Consider the following 12817-nt stretch of genomic DNA (forward strand, 5'->3'; position numbering starts at 1 on the left):
AACTTTTAATATTTTGACAAAAATACTAAAAGCCATGGAAGAATTTTAATTTTTCCCACTGATTATTAGGATAGTTTTGCCTGGTTTCAGATTGCATGGTCATTTTTTTAAAAACTTAATTCCAGGATCGTTTACATACAGCATTCTGTTAGTTTCATGTGTACAACATTCAACAGTTCTAGACATTACTCAGTGCTCATCATAAGTGTGCTTCAATCCCTGTCACTTGTTTTGCCCCGCATAACTATCTGTTTGTTCTCCATAGTTAAGAGTAGTTTTTTGTCTCCTTTTTTCTTTGTTCATTTGTTTTATTTCTTAAATTCCGTATATGAATGAAATCATATGGTATTTGTCTTTCTCTGATTGACTTATTTCTCTTAGCAGTATACCCTCTAAATCCATCCATGTTGTTGCAAAAGTCAAGATTTCATGCTTTTTATGGCTGAGTAATATTCCATTGCATATGTATATACCACATCTTCTTTATCCATTCATCAGTTGATAAACACTTGGGCTGCTTTCATAGTTTGGCTGTTGTAAATAATGCTCCAATAAACAGGAGTGCATATATCCCTTTGAATTAGTTTTCATATTTTGGGGGATAAGTACCCAGTAGTGGAATTACTGGATCATATGGTAGTTCTATTTTTAATTTTTGGAGGAGCCTCCGTACTGTTTTCCACAGCAGCTGCCCCAGTTTGCATCCCACCAACAGTGCACGAGGATTCTTTTTTCTCCACACCCTCAGCAACACGTATTGTCTCGTCTTTTTCATTTCAGCCATTCTGACAGAAGTGAGGTGATATTTCATTGTTGTTTTGATTTGCATTTCCTTGATGATGAGTGATGTTGAACATCTTTTCATGTGTGTTGGCCATCTGTATGTCTTCTTTGGAGAAATGTCTGTCCATGTCTTCTGCCCATTTTTGAATTAAATTATTTGTCTTTTTGGTGTTGAGTTGTAGAAGTTCTTTATACATTTGGATACTAACCCTTTATCGGATATGTCCTTTGCATAGATCTTCTCTCATACAGTAGTTTGACTTCGTTTTGTTGATTGTTTCCCTCGCCGTGCAAAAGCTTTTCATTTTGATGTAGTCCCAATAGTTTATTTTTGCTTTTGTTTCCCTTGCCTCAGGAAACATATCTAGAAAAATGTTGCTATGGCCAATGTCAAAGAAATTACTGCCTGTGCTGTCTTCTAGGATTTTTTTTTTTGAAGATTTTATTAATTTATTTGACAGATAGAGATCACAAGTAGGCAGAGAGAGAGAGTGGAGGAACAGGCGCCCCGCTGAGCAGAGAGCCAGATGCAGGGCTCAATCCCAGGACCCTGGGATCATGACCTGAGCTGAAGGCAGAGGCTTTAACCCACTCAGCCTCCCAGGCGCCCCTCTTCTAGGATTTTTATGGTTTTAGGTCTCATATTTGGGTCTTTAATCTATTTTGAGTTAATTCTGTGTATGGTGTAAGAAAGTGGTCCACTTTCATTCTTTTGCATATAGCTGTTCAATTTTCCCAACACCATTTGTAGAAGAGACTATCTTTTTCCCATTGCATATTCTTTCCTCTTTTGTTGAAGAATAATTGACCATATAATCGTAGGTTTATTTATAAGCTCTTTATTCTGTTCCTTTGATCGCTGTCTGTTTCTGTGCCAGTACCATACTATCTTGATTACTCAGCTTTGTAGTATATCTTGAAATCTGGGAATGTGAGACCTCCAGTTTTGTTCTCCTTTTTCAAGATTGCTTTGGTTGTTCAGGGTCTTTTTGTGGTTCCATACAAATCTTAGGATTGTTTGTGCTAGTTCTGTGAGAAATGTTGTTGATATTTTAATAGGGATTGCATTAAATATTTAGATTGCTTTGGGTAGTATGGACGTTTTAATAATTTTTGTCCTTCCAATCCATGAGCATGGGATATCTTTCCATTTGTTTATGTCATCTTCAATTTCTTTCATCCCTGTTTTATAGGTCTCAGACCTCCTTGGTTAAGTTTATTCCTAGGTATTTTATTATTTTGGGTTCAATTGTAAATGGAATTATTTTCTTAACTCCTCTTTATGCTACTTCATTATTGGTATATAGAAATGCAATGAATTTCTATATATTGATTTTGTATCCTGTGACCTTACTGAATTCATTTATCAGTTCTAATATTTCTTGGTGGAGTCTTTAGGGTTTCTAGGGATTTTAGGTGTTTGTTTGTTTGTTTGTTTGTCATCTGCAAATATTGAAAGTTTTACTTCTTCCTTACCAATTTGTTTTTTTTAAGATTTCATTTATTTATTTTTTATTTGAGAGAGATGGGGGAAGAGTGAGAAGAGGAGTGGAGGCGAGGCAAAGGGAGAAGCAGACTCCCTACTGAGCAGAGAGCCTGATGGAGGGCTGTCCTGGACTCCAGGATCATTATCTGACCTGAAGGCAGATGCTTAACCAACTGAGCCACCCAGGTGCCCTTTTCTTACCAATTTGGATGTCTTTTATTTCTTTTTGTTGTCTGATTGTTGAGTCTAGGATTTCCAGTATTATGTTGAATAAAAGTGATGAGAGTGGACATCCTTGTCTTGTTCCTGACCTTAGAGGAAAAGTTCTTATTGTTTTACTATTGAGTGTGTTGTAAGCTGTGGTTTTATCATATATGGTTTTTATTATCTTGAGATATGTTCCTTCCAAACATATTTTGTTGAGCGTTTTTATCATGAATGGATGTTGTACTTTGTCTAATGTTTTTTCTGTATATGTGGTTCTTATCCTTCCTTTTGTTAATGTTATGTATCATGTTGATTGATTTGCAAATATTGGACCACATTTGTATCCTGGGAGTAAATATAACCTGATAGTGGTGAATAATTTTTTTAACGTATTGTTGGGTTCAGTTTGCTAATATTTTGTAGAGGATTTTTGCATCTGTGTTCATCAGAGATACTGGCCTATAGTTCTCTTTTGTAGTGTCTTTATCTGGTTTTGGTATCAGAGTAATGCTGGCCTCATAAGAATGAATTTAGAAGGTTTCCTTCCTCCTCTATTTTTTTTTTTTTTTGGAATAGTTTGGAATAATAGGTATTATTAACTCTTTTTTAAACGTTTAGTAGAATTCATCTCTGAAGCTGTCTGGTTTAGGACTTTTGTTTTTTGGGAGTTTTTTGTATACTGATTCAATTTCTTTGCTAGTAATTTGTCTTTTCAAATGTTCACTTTCTTCTTGATTCAGTTTTGGGAGGTTATATATTTTTAGGAATTCATCCATTTCTTCTAGATTGTCCAATCTGTTGGCATGTAATTTTTCAGGATATTCTCTTATAATCCTTTGTATGCCTTTGGTGTGGTTTAGTTTTCCTCTTTCATTTGGGATTTTGTTTATTTGAGTCCCCCCACCCTTTTTTGATGAGTCTGGCTAAAGGTTTATCAAATTTTTTTGAACTTTTTAAAGAACCTTCTCCTGGTTTCATCAATCCATTCTATTGGCTTTTTAGTGTCTATTTCATCTATTTCTGTTTAATCTTTAATATTTTCTTCTACTGGATTTGGATTTTATTTGTTCTTCTTTTTCTAACTCCTTTAGGTGTAAGATTAGGTTGTTTACTTGAGATTTTTCTTGTTCTTAAGATAGCTCTATATTGCTATAAACTTCACTCTTAGAACAGCTTTTGCTGCATCCCAGAGATTTTAGATTTCATTTTCATTCATCTCCATGTATTTTTTTTAATTTCCTTTTTGATTTCTTGTTTGACCCATTCATTGTTTAGTAGCATGTTATTTAACTTCCATGTATTTGTGGTCTTTATAGATTTTTTTCTTGTTGTCAGTTTCTAGTTTCATAGCACTGTGGTTGGAAAAGATTCATTTATGACTTTGATTTTTTTTCAATTTGTTGAGACTTGTTTTGTAGCCTAATGTGTGATCTATTATGGAGAATGTTCTATGTGCACTTGAAAAGAATGTGTATTCTTCTGTTTTAGGATGGAATGTTCTGAATATATCTGTTAGATCCATCTGGTCCAATATGTCATTCAAAGCCACTGTTTCCTTGTTGATTCTCTGTTTGGATGATCTATCTATTGATGTAAGTGGGGTGTTAAAGTCCCCTACTATTATTGTATTACTGTCAATTACTTTCTCTATGTTTGTTATTAGTTGCTTTATGTATTTGGTTGCTCCCATATTGGATGCATAAATATTTACAATTGTTATATCTTCTAGTTCGATTGTTCCCTATATTAGTGTCCTTTGTCTCTTGTTACAGTCGTTGTTTTAAAGTCTATTTTGTCTGAAATAAGTATTGCTTCCTCAGTTTTCTCTTCACTCTCCTTTGCATGATAAATGTTTTTCCATCACTTTCACTTTCAGTCTGTGTCTTGAAATGAGTATCTTGTAGGAAGCAAATAGATGGGTCTTGCTTTTTTGTCCATTTTGTCTCCCCATGTCTTTTGATTGGAGCATTTAGTACATTTACATTCAAAGTAATTATTGATAGGTGTGTATTTATTACCATCTTGTTACTTGTTTATGGTTATTTCTGTAATTCTTCTCTGTTACTTTCTTCTCTCAGGGTTTGTTGACTTTCTTTAGTGATATACTGGGTTTTATTCCTCTTTATTTTTGTGCTTGGTCATTTTTATGGTCCTACACTACTATGCAAAGGGAGAACTGCATATCCCTATGTATATATCACAGTAATTATTACCATCCTTATTACTCTGATGAGAAAATTGATGCTTTACAAAGTCTAAGCTACTTGTCCAAGGTCATGCAGATAGTAAATAGTAGAGCTTGGATTTACATCTGTGCAGTCTGCCTCAAAGACCTGCCCCCTTAACCATTATACCACAATGTTGCCCCTACCAAGCTGTGAGCACTTCAAAGAGAGGGATCATAGCTTGTGATCTTTAAATGCCTGGCATATAAACATTTGATAAATACACATTGAGTGAATGAAAAAAAAGAATAAATGAAATGAAGAACTATAAAAGGAATTAACATTTACTGTTTGAAAATAATGAGAAAAAATTAAGACTGATTGAAGACTAGGTAATAGCAACTTTATAGATGTCCATCAGTTACAGATAAAATAGACAGATCTGCAGTCATTTCATTTGATGTGAAGGTCAGCCATTTCTGAGATGTTTAGAGACATATAACAGACACAGAGGATTATGGGTATTTGCTAAGAAGCTTCTGGTGATGGTGATTACCTCAGAACACACTTGACAAAAACTTTGGGGAATAAAGAATGAAGGTTTCCTATCCTTCTCCTTTCATTACAGTAGTTCTAGGTGTGGAAACTATTCCATGAGCTTCCTCTGAGAAAGGCAGGCAGTAGCCCCTGAACTTGTCACTAGCAGCCTGAGGCCACTAGCAGCCCCTAGTCAAGTGCAACAGCTCCTAAACTGAGGGGCATCTATGGATGGGCTTCAAGGATCCACAAATCCTTTAGAGGGCTCTTGATGGAATGAGCACTGGGTGTTGTATGCAACTGATGAATCACTAAATTCTACCCCTGAAACTCATTTAAAAAAAAATGTCCACAAGTCCTTCAAGTATCAGCTTGATTGCCACATTTTGTGTTAACAAATTTATAAACTCTTTGGGAGAGAAAAAGAGAAAAACATTCAACTGTGTTTGGAAATTTTGTACCAGGAGCTGTCCCCATTTTCAGAGTTGAGTGCTACACCTTCTGGAACAAATTTTAAAGCCCCACCTGGTTTGGAGGAGGGGATGAACAGAAGTAGGCCTTCTTTACACCATACCTGAAAACCACCCGAGATTTGTGGTTTGTGTCCGTGTCAGGAAAGTTCCTGTTGAAGTCTTGAGGAAAGGGTCCAAATAATCAAACTTTGAGCAAAGCTCTGTTTGGAAAGCCCAAACCAGAGGAAAATCAAGAAGAGTTGCAGATGTATAAAAATAGATATGGGTCAGGCAGAAATATGGAGATGAGAGCTTGTGGGCTGCAGAAGCCAGTACATTGTGTTTTGTTCTGTTCTGTTTTTACAGCTACCGCATTTGCCCAGGCAATAAAAATGAAAGAGCAAAAGAGAGACAGAGTAGGTAAGGAAACCAGCTTGAGTAAGAGCGGACTCAGACTGTTATAAGCACAGGCTGCCAGCCTTAATATATTCGTGGAAAGAAATCAGCTCATCTGGGAGAGAAGATTCAGAGCAGACATGAGATGGGGAACATACATCCTGCTGGCTTCCAGGAAAGGCAGTGCTTCCCAGAACAAAGGGATGCCCCTGGGGACTAGCACAGCATTTATGATTAAGCCTTTGAAGAATACACCCTCCCATTTTAAAGGCCCCAAACTACCAAAAGAATAAAACCCACTTTCTAAACAGGGGTCTGAGGTTAGCCTTGTTGAAAGAGCTCCAGTCAACACTTGGAAACCCTTTAACTCAAATAGAGAGAACCGCTGGTCCCAGGATCTTCTTTAGGTACCATTTATTTACAGGAAGTGAGCAGGAAGTATATCACTTCCAGGCTTGGAGAAGTGTTGATCTCCATACATCTGCATTCCCTTTAGAATGGATGAGCCACTCTGGGCTAGACCAGTCAGTGTGCTAGATAGGAGCGGAAACCAAAGCCACTCTTGGGTCCTCGTCTTAAAGATTCTTCCCAAAGAATGCTGTAATTAAAGTTATCAGAGCTCACTTTGAGTCAGTGGGCAGCACGGATTCAGCTGGTGTGTAAAGGGAGTATCAAGGCTAATGCTACATCTTACGTAATGGGGAGGTGAGAAGATCTATCACAAAAAAAGCTAAGGGACTCAGATAGCCACAGGAAACATGATTTCATCATTTGAAACTTTAAAATATGCCAGAACTCTGTGTTAACTGCACATATAGATCCTGTCTCTCCTCAGTGAGGCTCTATGGATATTTCCAAAAAAGAGATGGAGAATTTAATTTAACAGAAATTCTCTGGAAGAATGTTCTCTCTCTCTCTCCCTCTCTCTCTCTCCCAAACACACCTCCCACAATCCAGTCATAAGACAGCTCTACAATCCACAGGAGGCTCCTTATAATTTTTTAGCTAGAAAACAAAAGAGGGTGAGAGAGTTTGCACCCTGAAGGGTCTAGACGGTTGAGTGTGAGGGTTGAAAAGAAGAGAAACATTTTATCAAATGATAATGTGGGATTTCCGAGATACACAATTTATAAGTACTTTAAAAATTATTTTCAGGGGCACCTGGGTGGCTCAGCGGGTTAAAGCCTCTGCATTCGGCTCAGGTCATGATCCCAGGGTCCTGGGATCAAGCCCCGTATCGGGCTCTCTGCTTGGCTGGGAGCCTGCTTCCTCCTCTCTCTCTCTCTGCCTGCCTCTCTGCCTACTTGTAATCTCTATCTGTCAAAAAAATAAATCTTTAAAAAAAAAAAATTATTTTCAGTTGCTTCATTCTTCTTTGAAAGTAGCACCTTGTGGAAACTGGATCACATGAGGCCCCTGCTTTAGATTGAGTTTCAGGCATTTCTTCTAAAATAGTCAAAACATTTTCAGATAAAAACAGAAATTCTCTGTACCCCTCCCACTTGGTGTCTCTCCCCATTATCGTAGCCCTTCCAGCCCTTTCCTGTGATTCGTCTAGAAACGTCTTGGTTTACTGACTTTGGTAATGCTTTTTTCCACACCCCATTCCCATTTTGCACCCTTGTCACGTCTGTGACACCAGCTCCGGATGAGATACCTCTGCCCTTAGGAGGACAGTAGAAAAGACCGAAAAGGACACATTGCCCAGTGACTATTACCATGATTATCTTGCCTTGTGGAAAGGGTGAGCATTAGTAGGATAATTAAAAATGTCTTTGATACAGGATGCTGTATAAGTAAGAAATTTTACTCAAGAGAGGATCATCTTGGTATTATTAAACTCTGATATGCTTAAAAAAAAAAAGAAACCAAACATAATCAACCAATAAGAAGGATGCTCCTACTTTTAATGAGTTAGAACATACTAGGAGTTATCCTCAAAAGAGTGGGTGAGAATACCTCCAAGTCTCAAGTTAAGGTGGCATCCTGGTCCACTTCTTAGCCTCAGCCCAAGGAAGAAACTCTGTTGAGTATTACATTACAAGGCCCTTGAGGATGGGGACAACATGTATTGATTTTGAATCTCTATGCCTATCACAATGTGGAGCCCAGAGGAGCTATTGAATACATGTTAGTTGAAGGAATAAATATAACTGAATGCCTTAACCATTGGAGAACTTGCTCAAAGTTTTTTTATTTTATTTTTTAATGTCATCAATCCACATGTGAAAGCTGTGGTCAGGGTCCAAAAACTAACTCTGCATCCTTGGGTAAAACACCATTTTGTTTGGATCTCTGGGCTTTAAGTTCAAAGCCTGATTTGTAGAAGGCCTGGGTTCCTATGATTAAATAAAAGGTTTGCCTTTATCTTATTTTGGGTCTCCAAATTTTCAAAAATGCGTTTTTATGGTTTCTCTTTGTTTTTGTTTAAAAATGAATCTGTTGTGTGTGTTGAGGTAGGGTAGAGGTGCTCAAGAAGAAAGAACAGCAAACAAACCCAAAAAAAGCCACTTTGATGAAGCCTAGTTAGTGAGCCCAGTGAAGCGTGTTTCATCCTGATGCCAAATGACGCTCACGAAAATTGCAGCAATTTTTGATGCACTTGCCAATGTTTGTGTTATTTTTACTTTAAAGATGTAGCAGATTGCTCCAAAATAAATAATTTAAGCCTAACGTTTCAAAAGAGTCCAAGCACTTGCGTCTTTCACTTCTGGCTTCTCTTCTGGGACTAAGCTGTGCCCAACAGAAGCAATCCTCATTTCTATGTAACACTCCATTTGGAGGGCTGTTTTCTTGCTTTGTTTTTCAAAGTTGAATCTATTTTTCACCATTCTGTTCCAAATGTCGTAGATTCTATCATTGTTCTGTGCTGAAGCGATAACTCCTCTTACCCAGGAAAACAAGGGAATAAACTCCACAGCATCTAGATTCATGACTTTGTGGGAGGAGTTTTCAAAGGGGTGCTCTGGGGTGAAGATCTCATCCCAGCCCCATGGGAAGCTACAATTTCCGTATAGATTCACATTTCGATTTCAAGCCGTGAACAACGGGTCAAATTTTGTGCACCACGTCTTCAGTATAACTTAAAATAGGATGGGAAATTAACTTCACACAAAATGACCCTATTCTCAACCGATTATTAGACTTCTCATTTGTCTTTGTGGTACCATCTGAGAGAGAAGAAACCTCTATGATTTAGAAAAAAATCAAAAGTGAGTCTTCATGCTGTTCTTTATTTCCTAACTGTGCACGAGTGGCTTTTATAAACAGAAAAGAGAAAATGGCTTTTATAAAAAGATGAAGTATGAAAAGACCAGAACAGTGAACTGACAGCCTTGTGTTCTCATTAATGCAGGCCGCCATTGTGAGGTCCACCAGATGATTGGGAACTACATGTGGGACCCCACCACCAACAAGTCATTTGACATTGGTGTCAACAGAGACAGCCTGATGCCTCTGTGGTGGAATGGATCAGAACCTCTGTGGGTCACTCTGACCAAGGCCAAAAGGAAGGTCTACATGTACTACTGGCCAGGTGAGTGTGTGTTGACACCCAGGTCCCTCCAGCCTTCCAAATCTCAAACACCATAGAGTCTTTGAAGACAAATGATGTAGTTGTCATGTTCAAAGACCAAGCCAGAGTTTGAAAAGTGGGATCCTTACAAGAAATATGTCTTATGGGCATGTTTTCTAAACTTTTGTTTTGAGCTAACATCCGACCAGACACAATGCTATTTCCTGATTTCCTTGGTTCAGCAACATTGCTGTAGTAGATCACGCTGCTTCATGTGCAAAATTTTGGATAGTCAAAAGAGGTAAATTATGTGTTGCTTCTCTGCTTTACAAAAGAATTTGGCGTACTGTTTCTATAGATTTTGAGCTCCCGTGCAATGTTGAAAAGAGGATTCAAAGCACTTACAACGTTTTGGTACTGCATTAAATGAAGTCTCCTTGTATTAATATTCCTCCCGTACATCATAGATCAATGAGAAACTAAATTACTTTACTTACTGCAATGAGGCAAGTCATCATGCAAACTACCCTGGCTGCTGTAAGAAGTCTTCAGAATACTCTCGTCTTGGCAGTTAAAATCTTGCACTAAGGATGAGAGGTTTCAGTGCTAACAAAATAATCAATTTACAGTTGTCTTCCCATTGGTGAGATTCATTCTTTAGGTAAGTGGGTAATTTGACTTCCCGATGTACATGGCTGTAGACACTTTTTCCCGAATTCTTAAGGTGTAATACTGCTGATTGCCATGATGAAAGAAGACATCAGGGGAGGCCTGGAAGAAATGAAGGGATTAATGGGGAGAGGCAGCTGGGGAAGCTCACTGGCCTGGGTTGGAGGACAGCAGCAGCCTGATAGAATTGTGGGAGCACGGTGGGTTGTGGGGGACGGTGGTAGGTGGGGTCGGGAAGAACAGAGAGAAGGATGAGTAAGCTGAGGCTGAATCACAGATGGCCCACACCAAGGGCGTGGGCCTTCAGCAGGAGTTTGGAGGATGCTGGGTGGAGGCGGTCATTGGAGAGCTGCTCAGAGCACTCAAGGCCATGCCAGCTCTTGGAGGAGCACGGAACACAGACAGGTGGAGACCCTGGAAAACAGACCCACAGCCGGGCTGAGGTAAGTGCCCGGAAAACTGCCACAGAGCAGAGACTAGCATCCATAGGTGAGCCCACGAAGGCCGGAGCAGGCTGCATAAGTTAGAAACCAGGCAGAGAACACTTAGACCCAGGCCGGCTCTGCTGGCAGGTCGACTTTCAGAGAGAGCATTAGAGTTTCTTCAGAAGACACCTGGGGTTCTGCCTGTGGCAGCTACCTCAGCTGACATGAGAAGAAGCTTTCGAGCAAGGGAAGGCTTTAAGGGGACTTCATTACCTTAAATGGAGACTCAGCCTTTCTGGGTGGGACATGGGATTAAGAAAAGAAGTCCGTGTACCAGCCAAGCTAACCAGACTTGCTAGAGGAGCCAGGCTTATGGTTCAGCCCAATGCGATGAGGTCTCAAGTCAAAAAGATACACTTTGAGGTCATTCTCAGAAATCATTATTTAGGGGCACCTGAGTGGCTCAGTGAGTTAAAGCCTCTGCCCTCGGCTCAGGTCATGATACCAGGGTCCTGGGATCGAGCCCCACATCGGGCCCTCTGCTCTGCGGGGGGCCTGCTTCCTCCTCTCTCTCTGCCTGCCTCTCTGCCTACTTGTAATCTCTGTCTTTCAAATAAATAAATAAAATCTTTAAAAAAAAAGAAATCATTATGTATGTATGTATTTATTTATTATTTTTAAAGATTTTATTTATTTATTTGACAGACAGAGATCACAAGTAGGCAGAGAGGCAGGCAGAGAGAGAGGGGGAAGCAGGCTCCCTACTGAGCAGAGAGCCTGATGCGGGGCTCGATCCCAGGACCCTGGGATCATGACCTGAGCTGAAGGCAGAGGCTTTAACCCACTGAGCCATCCAGGCGCCCCAGAAATCATCATTAACAAGTACAAGGGCCCATGTGCATGGGCCTAGGAGAAGGAACAGATTGGACACTCTGACTTAGGGACCCCCTTAGACAAATCTAAGGACCATCAAGATACAAGTTGGCCCAGTGCTGTAAGGGTCAGCTTCCACGGTAGCTGGTTAATTTGACTTCCTGTGTCTTGGAACTTGAGCTTTTTGTGCTCTGAAGAACACATCCCCCATCATCTCTCCCCAGCTCCCCACGTGGTGCTTCCTCTACCCATGATCTCCTGCCAGTGGCCTTTCATAGCAGTAGAAGGGAGATGGCTCCATATTTCAGAGCTCTCTGTACAGCATTACAGAGCGCTATTCTCTATCTCATCCTGGAGGCGCCGGCTCCTTCAGAATAATGAACAACTTGAAGTTTTATATCTCTGAATATCTTAAAAAAAAAAAAAAACCCTCAAAGCTGATTTGCATGCAAAATATCATGTTTTCCTCCAAAACAGCTCCTTAAGGGCAAGAAAGGTCCAATCGCTTCTTTTGAGTCACAGTTTAACAGCTAATGTGATGTGACAAATACGCCTTATGATCAGCTTATAGTGTTAGCTATTGGGAGGAAAGAAGCTAAAAAGAAAGTCTCCTAGGATTTCCTCAGCGACCTCAATGAAGATTAGCTACAGATCTGGCCACGTTGAAATCTGGATCGAAATCGGATGAGTGTCTTGTTTCTCAGACACTGTCCAGTCCTTCTAGGCTGGAGATCCCAACAAAGGCTCTCCAAGAAAGAGCCAAGGGTCTCTGAAGGCCCCACCCCCTGACCCAGCCAGGAGTGCTCTTGTACCTTCTGTTCTTACTAGTGACAGCTGAGGGATTAACGGTCACTGCTCTCCTTTCTCCCTCCACCTGGGTCCCCTCCAGCCCCTCCGCACAGCCAACAGCCCAGTGAGCGTTCATTTGTCTCTACAAGATTAAGTGAAGTGCAGTGGCATTTCTTCTAAACATGACTTGATTTTATTTTTCTTCCCAAATCCTCCTCTTCCTTCTCCACTTCCCACAGGACATTGTACAGGCCTCTGGACGAGGCCTGGACAATCTTCATTGCTCCAGTGAGCTGTGTTATGACACTTCGAGTCTCGCCGTGAAGTCAATATTTAGAAGTGCAATTTAGAAATGGCAGTAGTTCAAGTTTTCCTGTCAGGTAGATAAAGCAGCAGACGGAAAAATTCATCAGTGGTGAAGAGTCCAAAATAGCCCACCTCAAGTCTCGAGAAATTTAATATTGTAAACAGACCCTTTATTACCCCACCCAATGGTGCCATTGATCTGTGCAGGGAGAATT

At 39.9% G+C, this 12817-nt stretch overlaps 1 protein-coding gene across 1 annotated transcript in view; it reads left to right on the forward strand.

The window, feature by feature from the left end:
• The window catches only part of ENPP6 (ectonucleotide pyrophosphatase/phosphodiesterase 6), a 111901-nt gene that overhangs the window by 42832 nt on the left and 56252 nt on the right, over positions 1–12817 (forward strand). Inside the window, exon 2 of the mRNA XM_045997003.1 lies at positions 9382–9561. Coding sequence (XP_045852959.1) covers positions 9382–9561 — 180 coding nt within the window. The remainder of the gene's footprint in view (positions 1–9381; positions 9562–12817) is intronic.

This window comes from Meles meles, chromosome 2 (assembly GCF_922984935.1).
Source record: "Meles meles chromosome 2, mMelMel3.1 paternal haplotype, whole genome shotgun sequence".
In the NCBI taxonomy this organism is placed as follows: Eukaryota; Metazoa; Chordata; class Mammalia; order Carnivora; family Mustelidae; genus Meles; species Meles meles.